Source organism: Seriola dumerili, unplaced genomic scaffold (assembly GCF_002260705.1).
Source record: "Seriola dumerili isolate Sdu_G_001 unplaced genomic scaffold, Sdu_1.0 BDQW01000068.1, whole genome shotgun sequence".
NCBI lineage: Eukaryota > Metazoa > Chordata > Actinopteri > Carangiformes > Carangidae > Seriola > Seriola dumerili.
The window spans coordinates 6,322,356-6,340,375 of record NW_019174323.1 but is presented as its reverse complement, the minus strand read 5'-3'; the positions used below and the strand labels follow the sequence as shown (position 1 = coordinate 6,340,375).

At 39.5% G+C, this 18,020-nt stretch overlaps 3 protein-coding genes across 3 annotated transcripts in view; 1 reads left to right on the top strand and 2 right to left on the bottom strand.

Annotated features, from left to right (window-relative positions):
• The window catches only part of msh2 (mutS homolog 2), a 13,422-nt gene extending 5,958 nt beyond the window's left edge, over positions 1–7,464 (bottom strand). The window contains exons 1-7 of the mRNA XM_022742908.1: positions 7,257–7,464; positions 5,943–6,091; positions 5,163–5,447; positions 4,412–4,558; positions 4,125–4,274; positions 3,857–3,990; positions 3,374–3,573 (exon numbers count right to left, since the gene is read on the bottom strand). Of these exons, the coding sequence (XP_022598629.1) occupies positions 3,374–3,573; positions 3,857–3,990; positions 4,125–4,274; positions 4,412–4,558; positions 5,163–5,447; positions 5,943–6,091; positions 7,257–7,464 (1,273 nt within the window). The remainder of the gene's footprint in view (positions 1–3,373; positions 3,574–3,856; positions 3,991–4,124; positions 4,275–4,411; positions 4,559–5,162; positions 5,448–5,942; positions 6,092–7,256) is intronic.
• Positions 7,465–9,582: 2,118 nt separating this feature from the next.
• LOC111220316 (GTP cyclohydrolase 1-like) lies at positions 9,583–12,780 on the top strand. The gene is made up of 6 exons (XM_022743370.1): positions 9,583–9,918; positions 10,712–10,821; positions 11,018–11,073; positions 11,623–11,654; positions 11,763–11,847; positions 12,479–12,780. The coding sequence occupies exons 1-6, from the start codon at positions 9,627–9,629 to the stop codon at positions 12,606–12,608; spliced, it is 705 nt and encodes a 234-aa protein (XP_022599091.1). The 5' UTR covers positions 9,583–9,626; the 3' UTR covers positions 12,609–12,780.
• A 2,301-nt stretch (positions 12,781–15,081) lies between these two features.
• cript (CXXC repeat containing interactor of PDZ3 domain) lies at positions 15,082–18,007 on the bottom strand. Its single transcript, XM_022743163.1, has 5 exons — positions 17,891–18,007; positions 17,637–17,702; positions 16,608–16,662; positions 16,241–16,344; positions 15,082–15,518 (listed from the first exon to the last, which is right to left on the bottom strand). Exons 1-5 carry the CDS (start codon positions 17,904–17,906, stop codon positions 15,454–15,456), a joined length of 306 nt encoding a protein of 101 aa, XP_022598884.1. The 5' UTR covers positions 17,907–18,007; the 3' UTR covers positions 15,082–15,453.
• Between the last annotated feature and the right edge of the window lie 13 nt (positions 18,008–18,020).

Below are 18,020 nucleotides of genomic sequence, written 5' to 3'. Positions count from 1 at the left end.
TTTTGGAAGCAGAAGGAAAATAAAGTTCGAATAATTGGATGAGTGGATTGGATGTTCAGGGCGCTGTTGAGTGGCAGGTGGGTGAGAACAGTCTTTTTCAGCCTTAGGTTGAATGACTTGTTTCTTGGTGTTTCCCGGGCCCACAGGAAAGAAAAATAACAAAGCGTTGTTCTTTTCCAACCGTTAATGGGGAAGGAATGAGCTGCGGCAGAGAAAAGCGGCTCGCACTCATACATCAGATGAGAACCGCTTTAAGGTTCATAATGGAGATCGATGTCGCGGTGAAAAACAGAAGGAACTGGCTGCTTTATCCGAACACTGGAGTCCTTCTGCAGGATTTATTCAGACGCAGAACACACACGAGACAAGCCAACAAATAAAACCTGCATACTCATGTCAGTCCTGGATTCAAGGAAACATCAATCAGTCTCACTTCAGTTATCAAAGACATATAGTTTCATGTTGTCGTCTCAGAGTGTAAAATTAATCTGGAGGTACCACGTGAATCCCTGTGTCAGGTTCAGAATCGCGGTTGTGACCTGTGCACAATTCACCAATTACCATTCAATTCCACAGAGAGTAATGGCAGACATTAATGAGGTCAGAACAATAAAGCCAAAATTTCAATTAATCGAAGAGATCGCTATATTTCCCACGTTGTCTCTGCGGGTTTTATATTAATTCTGACTTAAATCAATTGTCCATATTTCTAAGATGAGAACACGGTTGAGGCAGCATGTGGGGAGATTTCCTCACCTGAGGCAATGTTGATGATTCTTTGACGATAAAGCATTCTGCGCCTCCTCGTACTCCTCCCTGCTCTTGGTGTACTCCTCATTCAGAGAACTCAGCTTACTGTGGACATGTGAAAGTGCACATGCAAGAGTGCAGACCATCAGCTGACAGGAAGAGTGGGTGTTGTCCGAAGCTGACATTAGGTGTGTGACATTGGTGTGTGTTACTGTGGTTTCTAAATCTGTGGGAAACACTGGTGACACAGTGACACGGACCTGTTTGTGAAACGCACTCCGTTCTTCTGAACGTCCAGCGTGGTGAATTTCTTGTTGTTCTCAGACCCTTCTCCTCCTTGCAGGTGACTCTCAGGTAAAAACCCAGCATGGCATTCGACTCCAGCTTCACCGTCTTGGCCAGGATCCAGACCTGAAACGCAAAGTTACTACAATGAGCTTCAAACCAGAAATTCCCAAACACACACAAAAAAAAAAAATATTTGTCAACTTCAGAAATCCATCATCTGAGCAAGCATCTATCAGATGCGCAGACCAGCTCAACTGACCTCTTGCAATTGGCAACAAAAAGTTGAATCAAGTTCCAACCCTCACCTACGGTCATGAGAGATATTTCTGATGTAATGTCACAAGGGTCTAAAACAAACTTATTACTAATCTTCATTTTCACTTAAATCAAATACTAAATATTATCTAAATGAAAAGAAAAAGAATTTTCTGGCAATCAAAGATGTATATTTACTCTGCAAATGGTTTTTTTATTGTACCAGTGACAGCCTAACACACACACAGCCTGATGTACAGTAGCTTACACGCATCTTCTCAAAAATGCACTGGCTAAGTTGATTCTGGAGATACCGAGGTGAAAATCATCAACTTTAACTCAAATTAAACATTTTTTCTCAACACTGATCATTGCTCTCCCATCATAAAGTTACTAAAGATAAGTAAACACAATTACCTCAGCTATTAATGACTGAAGGCATAATTAGTGTCCTATTAGAGATGGGCAAACATTCCCTCATTTTTTATCCAACATGAATAAATGTAATAATGTAATCAATTACTTTGGGGTATACAGAGTATATGCAGCTGGTTGTGTTAAAAGCATTTAACAATGTGGTGTCAAATTCTTCTGTCCATTCTAAGAAAATAATGATTAAGTTGTTGTGTGTGAAAAACAACAAATGCTCCAAAATTCAATCTTAGCTTTATTTAAACTTAAGTAAAACAACAGACAAAACTGTGTAAATGACTTTTAACACACTTTGTTAAATAACAACTACAAACAAAATTAAGTTTGTCTTTATTACATCTGTAATGAATAATGCCACTGTTCCGTCTTCCAGTTAACGAAAGACGGAATCAGCTGATACACTATGTTTAGGGTTTTTCTTCTTTAGTTCTCCATTAATTACACTGCAGACATCCAGTCTGATTTTTTTATCCCCTTTGGTAGGAGCAATCTGCAATATTTATCACATTCAAAAAGAATTTGTTTTATTGGATGATTCCATGGTGTTATCGACTGGCTTTGGTATTTTCGTCACACCACATCTTTAAAAAAAATCTCATCAATTCAGATGCACGCGTGCAGTCACCACCTTAAAATACAGTCTCTAACTCTATTGCAGATACAGATCTGACATTAAAAGATAATCTTTTGTGTGTGTGTGTGTGTGTGTGTGTGTGTAATCACCTAGTTCTCTTGGCAGCACTGTTCAGCACCCGCCTGCATGCTCTTTTCCAGCGCATCCATCTTTTCTCTCAGCTCACTCAACACCCGGATCAAACGACGCCTTCACCAGGAATTCGTGGTGGTCGATCTGCACGGAGCAACCAACATGCAAGAAAGGAAACATGTAAGCAACATGCAGCGTTGAAGATATGCAAACACAGAACAATATCCTTCCTTTTTTCACATGTATAGAAATGTGAAAGGTCAGACCTGGTTCATGTCCCAGAGTGGTTTCAAATCATCTCCTGATACTTGGTGAAGTCATTCAGCAGGTCTCTGAGAAGGGACAGGAACACTGCCTCCCAACAGAACCTGGTAGCTACCTGCAACACACACACACACACACACACACACACACCAGAGATTAATGAATATATACTATATGTAGGAAGGACAAATCATAAAAATTCTCACTGATCACAGCAAGTCACAGCACCATACATACTGATTGTAGCTGATTTTATCATCTCTAAGTGACTGTCCATTTAAGCTGTTATGAAACCAATTTGGCAAAAACGGAGCAACACAAAACAAAAAACTACCAGGTATCAGTGACTCTCAGTGATCCTGCCGATCAGAGGGTAAAACTCATATGTGACTGAAGCAATGTTGTACCAAATGTCATCTAATAAGTCATTACTAATTGGATTTGAATGGGCTATAACAGCTGAAGACCATGTCGTGTGTTTTCAGCAAAGAACAAGAAAGTGTTTCTCTAGTAAGCGCAGAAAAATTACACTGACTGTGTTACTTCTGCTCAACGGATCCGGCATCTTGAAGATCAGATCAATCAAAGCTATTTTAAAGAAGGAGCAACTTCCTAAAATACTGGCATCTGATTGTACAGTAAACTGTACTGATTCAACTGCTGCAGGTTTGTGTGTACCCGAGTATCTCTCCAATGCTGTGATGAGGGCAGGGATATGGCTCACGGCCTGGTAGACCCTGTAGCAGTCCTGCAGCGTCGCCGTGTGACGGTGGAACTTCTTGGCCAGACGGTGAAGATCAGGGAACCGCCGCAGCAAGTCCTCCTGGCAGGTCTGCCTGAGCTCAGAGTCGCACACGAAGCTCTCCACCAGGTCCAGCCTACACACGCACACACGCACATACACACACACACACACACACACAGAAACGTTAAGAGTATCCTCAAAATTGTCCTACGAATGCGATTAATTTCCATAAGTTTGCTGTCGTTAAATTATTGATTTGATATGAAAAATCAACTTAAAGAATGAGTGGAATTAAAGATCAGATCTTTTGATCAGCTTTATTTTGCTGCCAACACTTAAACACATTAAAATATGATTGGCTCTGGACATCTCTCATGAAAGTGTTTGATCTCTGTTTATTCCCATCATTGTATTACCTCTCCTCTATTTTGGTTTTGTCCATGAGTGGTTGTTTGATCCACTGGTTGACCAGTCGCTGACCCTGTGGTGTACGGCACTTGTTCAACAGACCAGCCAATGAATGAGCTCCGCTGGTGTCGTCAGGTGAACCCTGGAGGATATAAGTCAAATAGCATGTAGGGGAATCTCAGAGGTATGTATCTATAAAACCTGAAGAAACTATCTGCATGGCTAGATACTAGTAGGAGTCAGAAAGAAAAAAGGTTTTTGACCTGGTCCACTGACCTGGAAGAGGTTAAGAGCCCTCACGGCTGCGTTATCCAGCCTCATGTACTGACCCAGGTCCAGAGAGGTCAGACTGAAAGAGTTGAAGTTGGACTCGTCTGAGAGCAGTTCAAGGAAACGCACCACTGCAGCCAAGCATGACATAGCCACCTGTGAATGAAACCACACACACACACAGATTCTGGTCAAACCTATAACATATACTTATAAGATTTATATTCCCTCACTATTGTTACTGTGTTGTCCCTGTTGGAAATACGTGTCAGGAAGCTCCTTTTTTTGTCCACCTGTTTGTCCAGCTCAGGCAGAGTGTTGCTGGCCACAGTCTCTCCTTTCTTGGCTCTCAGCAGCCTGTTGAGATCCTGGACCATGTCCTTGCTACTGAACTCTGCCCTCTTCCTGTCAGAGACCAGCATGCCACCGCGCTCCACCACCTACAAAGACACATCGATATAATCACTGTATTTGTGTAGCACTTTTCTTGACAAAGTTAGAAAGAGCTTTAACAAAGGAAAGACTGATAAACTAATAAATAATAAAAGTAGAAAGTAAAACCAAATAAATTACATAAAATGATAAATAATATAAGATTATCCGATAATTCAAACCATACCATACTGATAGTCTCTTAAAATGTTTAATAACACCCTCTAGACGTGTTTAAAGACATCTAAGAATACTCTGCTAAAAATAATAATTTGTGTCTGATATGGTTTCTTATTGTGAAATGGTGGCAGGCAGGTTTTTTTGATTTCAGAAAATAATAAGACATGTTTTAACAAAATGCTGATAGACTTTATCAGCATTGGGTGGACTGGTCTGGCAACAAATTGCTAAATTTACTAATTCCACACATAGTTTTCAAGCTTAAAGCCTTTCTTTTTTTTTTTTTGCACCGTGATTAACAGTGTTTTGTGATTAATTTCTTCTCCTATTTATTTGGTGTGTATCTCTTGACCTGGGTGGTGAGATCAGATGATGCATCCAATTGCCCCTGCAAAGATAAAGTTACACTGAGCTGAATTAAAGTCAGTGTACCTCTCGTAGTTTATTGCCATCAGCGTTGCCGTCACCCTGGGCTAAGAGACACTCTTTAGGGCTGAGTTGAACAAGCAGGGACTCCAGGTTGGAGTAGATCTCGTTGTCTGGAAACTCGCATACTCCCATCGTCCTCTGGGCTGCGTCCACGTAGCCGACCCCAACCACGCGTTGTCCATCAGCTCCTGTAGAAAAGCGCACGGCTACAACACCTGCACAGCCCTCTGCACCGGTTCCTCCACCGAACAAAATCTCCTCAAACTGGGTCAAGTTTCCTGGAGAGGCCTGAGTGTGGAGGAAACAGACAAGATGCATGACCGTAACAGGCAGAATGATGGAGAGAACATTTATTGTATTGATTTATTTAACAGCTACTTTAAATTCAGTACTTTTTAAGACTTTAAGATCTGCAGGTTCAAGTTATCCCTTGACTTAGTGCATTTTTGTACATTTATACATACATCAAAACAAAATCTGATGACTTCTGCATACATTTGCCATAGTCTGATACTTCAACCATATCACCCAGGCCTTGGTAATATGAGTATAGACAGTATGGACCAGACAAGGCAACATTAGCAACTACTAATTAAAGCATGGAACATAAAAGCAAAATGTAAAGTACAGGGTATCTATAAAGAACACAGTTCATAATGGAGCACTGGCACAATGAAAGTAAGACAACAACATACCACCATAGCTCATTTACATTTAAAAAGGTTCATGGGTTTTTCAACAAACGGAAATCACACTGACACTGCTCCATCGTCAATACAATACCTTGTACTCGATCTTCCAGTCATGCTCCTTGCTGCTCTTGCTGTGGTTCCTGTACACTTCTACTCTGTACTGCCTCACCAGCAGCAAGTCTTTAACAAAGGCCTCAAAGTTCAGCTTGCTCAGGACTACACTCTCCAGCTTGCGACTCCCTGTTGACAAACATATATATAATATCATATTGATGTTACAAACAACGTCAGGGATCCATTCATATTTATTCATAGGGGCACAGAAGCACAGATAAAATAAAGGGGCACTATTGTTTCTTTCAAGGAATATCATGAACACATCTCTTTTTAAACATTAAACTTGACAGATGTGTAAGACACAGGGGCAAACTGACTTAACTATAAGATGTTTAAAGACATGTGACATACTATAATTGAGACCTGACACAGCACTTGAATGTATTGTGCTGCATAAATGCTTTTTCAAACAGCACAAAGTCTAATGAATTAATATTAGACTTGAAACCAGGGTTGGTTTATCTCAAATAATAACGAGCAGTAGATCTTTTTATAAATCAGTTGAATTGTTTTGCTCTTCCAGACCTTGCATGTGTCCACTCTGGTTTTAGACCTTGTAACAAATGCAAGGAGAGTTCATTGCACTAAATAACAACATACTAACTGTTATAGCGTAATTTTAATTCAATAAGATTCTTTAATCACAAAGGGATTCCTGACAGTGTTGATGCTTCTACTCTTCTTTCATCACTGCAGCTCTGATTAACAGGAGTCTCTGTGACCAGAGCTAGAAATAAAAACTAAACCCTCTGATATCTTTTATTAGAAATATTATCCACACACTTATATTATAATAATATTTCCATTATATTGTAGTCATGTGATCATATTGTTTCCATTTCACCTTTCTGAATATCACTTTTGGATGTTTCTACAAACGAATTTACTTGCAGGCATCAGCGTTTCCTCTCATGTCACATTAAGTACTTTACTCATTGTTCTGGCGACGTTGCTTATCATTTACAATTTGACAACTCCACCTTTCACGTGAACGCGCTCGTAGCCGGATAGGTAAACCAACTGAGTTGATAACCAGCTTCGTAGTACAGGTTATCGAGGACGACCAATGTAAGGTTCAATTTAGCCAGATAACAAAAAGATATGCTGGGTATGTTGAACCTGCTTCGTAGTACAGGCCTATGGACTGCAGATAGTGTAATAAATACATTTGTAGTTAGCTTAGCCTGAGTAAATGCATCAACAACACGCAGATTGCTAACGGCAAGCGCCACCAGTTTGCAAGCTTCAGCTAGCTGCATGTTTAGCTAGGCTACAGATGCTAGGATACCTGAGCCCAAATATTTGATGACCCCATTCGTCTTGAAAACTTCTTTCGCCGCGAATGTGGCGTCTTTCCCGTGAACAGTGTAGTAGTCGTTACGGTCGAATATTCTGAAAGTGGTGTCCGGCTTCTCCGGCATGGAGAAAATGAAGTTTAGAAAGCCATGCTCGGCTGCACTATCCATGGAAAGGTTCTGCTTTGGTTGCACCGCCATGCTGGAATCTCCCGCCACCGCTGTGGACAAACCGGAAGTTACGTCATGTCATCGTAGCGTGTTCCCATGGAAACAGGGTGGACCCTGGACCATGAGATAAGGAAGTGCCTCTTCTTTGTGTGTTTTTGTATTGTATTATTGTTGTCTTGCTTTTAACAATTTTTTTTATTAAGTTTTTCAACAAACCTTTCAACACACACTATTTGAAAGACTTTTAGGGTGCCCAAAACATCAGATCTACTTTACATTTAAAACTGTATGTTAGATATTCAATTGCTATTGGCTCAAACATGAGCCATGCCACAATTGTAGGTGCTTTATTATCAATCCACCAGAGCAATATATATTACTGGCATCACTGAACAGCCGTCTTTGATGGCAACAGGGAAAACCAAGAAGCAAAATCTCAGGTTGAGTGTAAAACTGGATATTAAAAATCAATTTTACATGATAAAGTGCAATTTATAAAGTATCATAAACTGACTCTCTCCTATTACATATGGAAATCTCCTCCCTACTATAAAAAGGGAAAAAAAATCATCCAATCTTGAGGAAAGCTAAGTGCTTTGGGTGTCATACGTACATTATGTGTTTAAATGGGAACTGTTGTGTGTTGATGTAGGGGACAAAAGTAAATGTAATTGCATGTGTGCATGTGAGAATGTGTGACACCTATCCTGACATTTTCCAGGACTTGTGAAAACACATGCAGTCATAGATGATTCCAAGAAGCTGCATAGCTAACGTCGTCAGCTACACCCAATTAGAATCAAACGTGTCTCCTGTTATGCTAGGACAAAAGATCACTTTTGATTTTGATACTTAAGCTCAATAACTTAAATGTCAGTTATATTACAACAATAAGTGACTAGTGTGTAATTAACAGGTGTGGACCAACATGGTTGAGTATTTACAAAATGCAGAGACCAGTCAACCACTCCTGCACATTTTCAGGTGATGACGTGCCAGACCTTCATCAATATTTCAGGCCATGCCATTCAAACATGCGGTGTATGTATTTGCATGATAATGGAAAATGATTAAAATACACAACAATAATAATTGTTACATAACATACAGTTGTAGTTGTTGTTATAGTAGAGTAAATTTTACTCACCAGGTTGGATCAAAAGAACAATCCAGCTATCTGGGTCAAATGGTAAAACCCCTTACTTGAGTCAAAGCATCACCGGTCAGTTACACCAGTCTTGTCCACTTGTTTGTAGATTTGTGTCTTTTATTGAGATTTGTTCATACTGACCATTAGAAGATATCTTCTTAATGCACTTTCAATATCAGGGATGTGGGACAAAATCAATATGAGGATTTAGCAGTTTCGGTTAAACAAATCAACAGGTATCTTCAAACATATATAATCCCCCCTTTGTATTTCCTCTGACAGTGTTACTCTGTTGAGCAAAAAGGCAAGGACAGCAGGAAATTATCCACTGGATTAATTTAATTTGAACAACTGAAGCCTCATAATAACTTCAGATAAACTATGGAAAACATTTTGGTCTGTCATTTTTTCCCATCACTGACACTGAAATGGCCAATATGAACAGAAGGAATGATTACAGCAAGAAATTTTTTGATAAAAAAAATTATTATTGAATGTTTTTCTGTCCCACCTACATTCTTTCCCCTTAGCCTATTGTTTGTGGCTTTTCAGGAAATTCCGTTTGAATATATGGCTTCTGACACTGATTGGATTTACATGGACGTTCAAGAGACATAATAGGCCTGACTGCATGAGAACATGTTTGATCTCCACGTGAAGTCATGAGCCTGCTGAGCTTTGTAAGAGTGGTTTGTCTAGTTTCGAGCATTGTAAAATAATCAGAACTAATGAATGAGAACGGGTGATAAGTGCCAAGTGATGAGAGATGCAGAGAGAATTGGTTGCATGCACCGTGCAATTTGGGAAAAGGTACTCTGCGTTGACATTTAACTCCGCTGACGAAACCCGGTGTTTTGACGTAGGTGGTACTTTGACAAATGGGAAACGGATGCGCACGCGGCCACTGGTTAGGTCTTTATAAACCCAGAGAGCACCGGGCAGAGGCGTAGCCTGTCAGACCTGCTGGGCAACTGAACTCCAGGACCCTCTCTCATTGTCTCTTCCTCCCGTTTCTCTTTCCAGAGTCAGAGAGCGCTCCGACATGAACGGCCACTGCAACGGAAAGGTCAACGACGCCGTGGAGGAGTTCCACTGCAACAACGGCTTCAGCAACCTCATCATAGACACCAAGACGGCCGCCGTGCACCGTAAGCACGAGACGTCCCGCAAGGAGGCCGAGGACAAGTCCCGCTTACCTCCTCTCGAGGCCGCCTACACCAGCATCCTACGGGAGCTCGGCGAGGACACGGACCGGCAGGGGCTGCTGCGCACGCCGTTGCGCGCCGCTAAGGCCATGCAGTTCCTCACCAAGGGTTACCATGAGACCATCGACGGTGAGTCAACAGGTTCCTTGTTTTTTGACACTGGAAGATGCTCTTGTGTAATTACAATCTGATATGATCTCGCTGACTGGATTAACTGGGAAAATGCATAGGCCTACTTGAGTGAATGGAAAGACCCATTCGAGTTTTACTTGTTGCGTAGAGGTGCTGGAGCTTTAGGTGGTGGTGTTGCATTGAATTGCATTGAACTGTAAGCTGAGAATTTTTGCTCCTCTGGATAAGTAGGCAGGCAGCCTACTGACAAAAGTGGAAGTATGTAGTGAGTTTTATTTTGGTCAGGACTATCGACTATAGTTAGATTCTTCAATCTGTTAGATTTCAACAATGTAAGAGATTTAATGAGACAATTAATTTATTAGTTTGTTGAAAATTAATCAGCCACCACTTTAGATATTGTCATATTTGATGTTTCCTTTCGGGTTTTGGAATGTTGGTTGGACAAAACAAGACATTTGAAAACGTCACATTGGACTCTGGGAAACTTTAATAGACAGTTTTCACTATTTTCTAAGAATTTATTCTTTAAAAAAAATCAAGTAACTGTAAGCTGCAGCCCTACATGATTCATAAAGATGCTATAGCCGGCAAGTACTAGACAGTATTACGGTTAAACCCCGTAAAATGTTAGGATGCTATTCATATATCACAGGGAAACTTCTAATTGATTCAACAAAAGTTATATTCACAAACCCACCAATCTGGTCCTGATTTGAGACCACATTCCTTAATATGTGTAAATTATGATGGTATTTCTAAAAATGTATCTGTGTGCTTGTGCCCCCAGACATCTTAAATGATGCCATATTTGATGAAGACCATAATGAGATGGTGATTGTGAAAGACATAGATATGTTTTCACTCTGTGAGCATCACCTGGTACCCTTTTTCGGGAGGGTAAGTTTTTCTGGTTTAAAAGTAACCCTAAAAACAAATAACTGGCATGATGATGATGATGATGATGATGATGATGATGACAGATGTGTGTGTCTTTCTCTAATCATAGTGAGGAATTGAATTGAATTCCTACAATTGACCATCTTTTACTCTGATTATGTGACTTCTGCTTTCATTTGCTGTCATTTCTCTTTAGGTTCACATTGGATATATCCCCAACAAAAAAGTGGTGGGACTGAGCAAGCTGGCAAGGTAACACAGCACACACTCACACTCACATTCACACTTTCCTGCTGTCACTGTGGCTGTATTTGTCTGGTGTTAGTGCCGGGTGGCTGCGTTCTTCTGTTATCTCAGTGCATTGACCTGGAGGCTTAGAGTCTAAGCCCGCTGGCCACATCTAGTCCCCTCATCAAGCACACTCACAGACACAAGTCTAAACTCTCTGCTCTCGAGCCATGAGAAAATCCCTTCGGACCTGTGGGAATCACCAGTTATTATCACAGCCTGTCTGTCTCCTTCTCTCCCTTCCCTAAAATATTGCACCATCTCTGAATACACAACCCTGAATAGTGTCACTGGGTTTGTAGGCAAACTTGCTGTAGCTGAATCTTGCTCGACAGATTCAGAGAATTCAGTGGGGTGAATCATTCACAGATGAAGGGTCTGCACAGTTGGATGGCCAGTATGGAGACCAGGGGTCAGCGGCTGATTCCTGTCTATGTTTATTAAAAGATTAATCATTATTACGCCTGATCCGTAATCACTCCTCTCCTCTTTAATGTGCTTTGGTTTCTGCAGGATTGTTGAGATTTTCAGTCGCAGGCTTCAAGGTAAGCAATCAAAGACATTGTGCAGGATTTATAGCCTTTGCACATGATTTTACCAAAGAATTTGAATGCATCATGTTTACATATGTCCACTTATTTCCCCTCTTTCAGTTCAAGAGCGTCTGACCAAGCAGATTGCCATGGGAATATCTGAGGCTCTTCAGCCGAAAGGCGTAGCTGTGGTTATTGAAGCAGCGTAAGTACACACACACACATCATTCATTATCATCATTTACATGATTTAAAGGTGCTCTAAACCCCACAGGCAAAATGTGAAAACATCATATTTCCTAAAGTGAGACAGCTTGACTTTTAAAAAGTAGAATTAACACAATCTTCCTTTCACGAATGAAAAGTTGAAGTCATGAGCAATAAATGCCACTCCTGCTCAAATCAGGTCACTCTGCTACAGCCATTCTTGGTTTGAGCAATGGCTTTAGGTTGAGCAAGTTCATGGCTCTTACTTGTTAGTTACATATGTTGTGGCTTCAGTAGCTGCTGTTCAACAAACGTTACGTATTCTTGCTTTAAGAGAGTACTGCACTGATTTAGCATTGCACTTCGAAACTTCGTCAGACTAATGATGGATAAGATCAAAGTCAATGCAGTAGAATCAGAGATAACTTTTTTTATTCCATGCATTCTATTTCCTTGTCAAGACTTGGCGCCTACATTACCTAATGAGGCTTTTTTCACACAGCAGTCCCCAGGATGTGTGAACAGACTTTTGTGAGTAAAAACCAGTAGTGTTGCCCTTTAAAGACAGGTGCATGTCAAATGCTGTACCTGCAAATCTGAGCCCATGTATGTTATGTGTGTCTTTGCAGGCACATGTGCATGGTAATGCGTGGCGTCCAGAAGATGAACAGCCGCACAGTGACGAGCACCATGCTGGGAGTTTACCTAGAGGACCCCAAAACCCGGGAGGAGTTCCTGACTCTTTCACAGCACACCTAACAAATGTTATACATACCATTCACTCCCGAGCCTCTGTATACAGTCGCACATGGCAAGTTCTGGAGTAGCTGTGGATCTGCATCTGACTTAACTTTAAAGAAAATGACGAAGCAGTAGCACGAAAAGTTAAGCTGATTTTTAATGCAGGATCCAAGCCAACTCTGGAGCTCACCTCAATACACTGAAGCCTGAAGGATTTCAGTCCTGCTGCTGAAATCTATCATTTGAAATCACTGTGAACAAAATAGGAAATGTAAGACTCACAGTCTTGGTGCCTTTGGTAGATAATTTTGGGCAATATTGTTTTTATAAATTATGAAACCTCAATGCAATGTTGTAGTGTGACAATACTTAAGATTTTCTTTTTTTTTTCCAGATGGGAATTTCATTGATGTTTTTGCAGTGATATTCTTGAACCTTTCCTTGCTTCATTATTGTATTTAGAATCCACTGATTTTAATAATTTAACAAACTGTGTGTCAATTCTGAATACATTTATACGTCTTTATAATATATGACATTTTTAAGATATAAATCTAATTATTATAATATTATGTGTAGTCCAAAGAGAGATGTACTTAGTAGATATTTGCTTTTATCAGTGACCACTCGCAGTGTTTTTAAGGTTCTTTGCTTAAATAAAGTGATAGAAATATGATGAAAGTTGTCAATCTTCCTCTGTGTGTGTCAATAAGAGATTACAAGTTTCAGTGTGTTATGTTTGTTTTATAAATGAAACAGAATGCTTATATGTTACACAAGAAATTTACTGTCTCAGTTTCATACTACATACTTATTCCAACAAAGTTTGAGTATGTCATGTGTTCACACTGGGAAGGTGACAAGATCAAGTGAACTTAAAGAGTCTACAGCCATGCTAATGGTTCTGAGAGGCTGTGCTTAAGCACACCGTTGCTTTGAGCTAAATGCTAACATGCTAAAGTTTAGCAGGTTTAACATTTACCATGTTCACCACCTTAGTTTGGCGCGTTAGCGTGCTAACAACTGCCAATAAGCACTGAACACTAAAGTCCAGCTGAGGCTGATGGGAATATCATTAGATTTGCTGGTATTTAGTCATAAACCAAGTATTGGACACATTTAGATGGTGCTGGGATTTTTTCCGTTATTGCAATTTTCCTGATGGGACCACGTACAAAATATGATGGCAATTCATATGACAGTTGTTGAGCTATTCCAGACTGGACTGAAGTGGTGGATCGACCAACAATGCCATCCCTATAGAGCCACCCCACTAGCTTGGCTAAAAAATAAATATGCAAACTGCTTGTTTTTTTCATATATGTATGTATATATATATATATATTATAGTAAGCTGCAAAAAATGAATTGTGAATTGTGATGAAAAAGCTCTAGAAAGATCTTGGAAGAACAAAACAGAAAAACATTTTGCTTTCAGTACACAGATTCCTTGTATATGAGTGCCCATATACCAGCTGTATGCCAACATGCCAAACTAGTACTTACCCTGCACCTTTGGTGCACTTCTTTAATTGATCTTCTTGCATCTATTAAATAGATGTAGTGCTTAGTACTTAAGCCAAGGTCTCCTTCTGCACTGAGGCTTTAGGGATGTCCCTCACCTGTAAGTCACTTTGGATAAAAGTGGCTACCAAATGAGTGAATGTAATGTAAATGTACTATGACAGTTAGTATATACTGTAGTAAATATAATGTACTATAGTATTTAATATGGAATTTTAGCTGTTAAGTTGATCCTCAACATTATTTTGCATCAATCTCAGACATCATCTGTATGATGTGAGCATTGATGGCTCTAGGTTTGCTGTGTAACAGGTATAACCTGGGATATTTTACTGATGTCCCTGAAGGTACCACAACACAGAATAACAGGAGCAAAAGGGGAGTGATATAACAAGCAAATTAATGGATCCAGAATTATATAACCTGTTTTTAGTTGTAGTCACTTTAGATTGTAGTTGAAGATTATTTAGCAGGTTACTCTGCTAAACTGGTTTAAACATGAGACTCACATTTACTACATCCAGTCATTACCTACTGTACATTACCTGTATGAGCTAAAGCCTGATGCTGCTATGGAACAACAGCATAAATCAATGATGAGACACAAAAGCAAGTGTGTGCGCATGTGGTTGAAAGCCTGAGGGCGAGCACGGCCTTTAAATATCAAAGGAGGACCCTGTCATCAGACAGCTTGTGAACTATAACCTCTATCTCCGACAGCAATTGAGGGGGGTTCCATACCTGACAGTACAGCATGTAGTTTCCAAATATGATTATGTCAGAGTAAACCAATTATTACAGGCATACGGGACAAATATGGGTATGTTGTGCGCAAGAGACTAAAATTATAGCCTTTATGGCTTCAGGCAGAGGTACAAATAACCCTGTCAAATGATGTCATCATATTGGATGCTTTAATTCACTCAACAAAAAAAAAAAAGAAAAACTTGACATATTACATAAAGAAATCAATTATTTTTTAAAAAGCAAAAAATCCAAGTCTAAGTATTTAATTTAAAATATACAAAAAATAAAGAAACCTTGGCTTAAGGAACAGGTGATAACTGGTGGTGTACTTGGAGACGACAGTGCTACCCTGTGTATGGCCACTGTATTAGTTCCAGTGGCATTTTATAATATTCTATAATAAGAGGACAAAGCCATCTCCAAATATCCCTCTTTCACTGAGTTGGGAAGAATAACAGTAAAGAGTTATAGCTGTCTATGACAGGGAATTGTGGAATAATACAGCAAATGTGACAAGATGACATATATACACCTCAGTTTCATCTTCACATCTCTTTTTCACTTGTAGAACTGTTTTCGGATCGGCACACTGTCACACAGATGTCTGTTTGTAGTTCTTGGTGTCCAAAACTTTCTTTCCGCACATTGCACAGATTCCTGGAGAAACAAAAAGGGAAGGAAATAGAGTAAAGCACTGAAAAAATATCAGTGGAGAGAGAGGAGCAATGTTAGGAGCAGGTGCTGCTCTTGTATTTTGTAGAAGGTAAATGACCACACCAGTGTGTTTGCAGGCTTATGCTTCTTAACTTCGAATCTCATTTACCCTTAGTGGTATTGAGCCATGCAAAAACAAAGTCCCTGTTCCTCTGGATAATCCACAGACCTCACTGTGGACTCTTTTACATTTGACTGTCTTTCTACAGAAGAAATGGTACTTAATAACAGGAAAGGGTGTGGATTACCCAGAGTAATTGGGACACTGAAATCTCAGAGATGGAAATCTCAAAAAAATAAATAAACAAAACAAAAAGGTGAACCAACCTTTCACATTTCATTTGGCACAGAGCGGGTTACAGATATTTTCAGACTTTAAACTGGTATTGTCAGTAAAGATATAGTGTGACGCTTGTCTCAATGAATTTCTTAAAGTTTGTTTCATTTGTGCAAAAATCTCAGAAACGATAGTGAGGTTTACTCCCCATCTTCTTCGTTAAATGGGTCTCTACAACTACATTGGACAGCAACATAAAAGCATTGTGTTATTTTCAGCTCCATGAGTGTTGACTAAAGGAAACTCTCAAAGGGAAAACACACTAGTGCAACACAAAACTCATCAGGATTTCAGCTCGGTATGAAGCCCAGTGTGGGTGAGTTTTTACCCTTCTTGTATGCACAGCCCTGGCAGTAGTGTGATCCAGACTGATGAACTGAGCTCTTGCAGATCCTGCAGGTAGCGAAGCCCGTCTTGCTGTAAGGATCAAACCTGAGAGGGAGATGAATTATAGATTCATAAATAGAGATGCACCATTGCTGTATGATTTTCAGACAGTACGACTGTAGAGAATAAATCAACATACTAAATGCTTATGTGCCACAGTCAGAGTGAGTAGATTAAAAACAACTTTTGTGTGACTTTGTGCAGATAAAAATAGGGACACCGGTGGTGATATTTTTCCTCATAAACAAAATGACGAGTCACACACAATAAGACTTTGATTTAAAGCCAGTCTTTATGGAGCTTCTCACCTAGCTTTCTTAGACGTCAGGAACTTGTTTTCATTCAGCTTACGCCCACCACTCTCTGAATGAAGGAAGCAGAAAGAAAGAAAATATCACCATCACTAACATTACATTACCGTTTGTCACAATTAAAAGAAAAAGAGAAATTAGAAATAAATGAATGTATGAAAGATTTTTATGTGTGATTTGGTCCCCCAAAAAAACATGAAAGAATGTCAACTGTGGGAATATAAAATAAAGTGTGATGAGTAAAATAGAATCAAAAATAGGGGTCAAGCTTGTGTTTGTTATTAGTGTAGTTACTATCATTTGAAGTTGCGAAGCAAAAATTGATGTTGATCAGTGATAAAATTAGAAGCACATTAAAACAAAACAAAGAAGGTGAAATGTGCTTAAGCACTATATCTGGCTGGGACTCTCATCCAACCTATGTGAAGTCTTATCTTGTTTTAGCTAGACTGGAGTCACACCTGACATGTTAAACTAAATATATCACAATGAACAGAAGAGACCATATTGATAAATGATGTGTTTTTCTGTGTCATACTGCTCAATACTAGGAGCAACATTGCAAACTGAAATTGAAGATGTTGTCTTGGTTTGTGAAACTACTTGTCATTGAGTTAGAAACTACTCACGCCCTGGTAATGGTTAACTGGTAAATAACTATTGTGTGCCTTTCACATGTAAAGTCTGTCAATAAAATAACCAAAGTAAGGTCGACTACATTCTTAAGACTTCAACGGACTGCAGGACACATGGGAAGACCCTTGTTCAAGTCGTTTTGCAAGAAAAATGCAAAATTAAATGGTTCCTGGTTCTCAAACGTAATGATTTGCTGCTTTTTTTTTTTTATTTACTAGTTTTAATAATGTTGAGGTTTACTTTTGGTTTGACTAAACTAAAAAACACTGTGGAGATGTCACTCTGGGCTGTTTGATATTTTTTATTTTTCATGCGATTATCACGTTTATTTATGAGTTACAATAGTTTGTTGTAATAGTACTTTTACTTAAATTAAGGACCTGGACTTACCTGTTGTATTCCGCGCTCCATCCTTCCAGGTGTCAGGGGTGATGACCTTACCGAGCTTCTTCTCGCCTGAAAAAATAAGAAACACCGAGAAAATAGCACCTTATTAAAGAAGTCAAGTCTGTGTTTATAAGCCAATATGAAGACAGTTAGCAGTCGCATAACGTTTGCTATCGAGGAAATCACCAGCCTTCGCTAACAGCAAAAATGTGGTCAAACGTTAAAGGTAGAAAGCATCTGAATTGTGTGATACGTACACTTCTCACAAACCATCTTTCCTGTTGTTTCGTTATAATCGAGGCTTTTCGATGGTGGGTCAAAATAAAATGCTAGCTAAATGTTAGTTTTCTCGATAGCCGATTGTAAACTTCCGGTCGTTTATTCCTC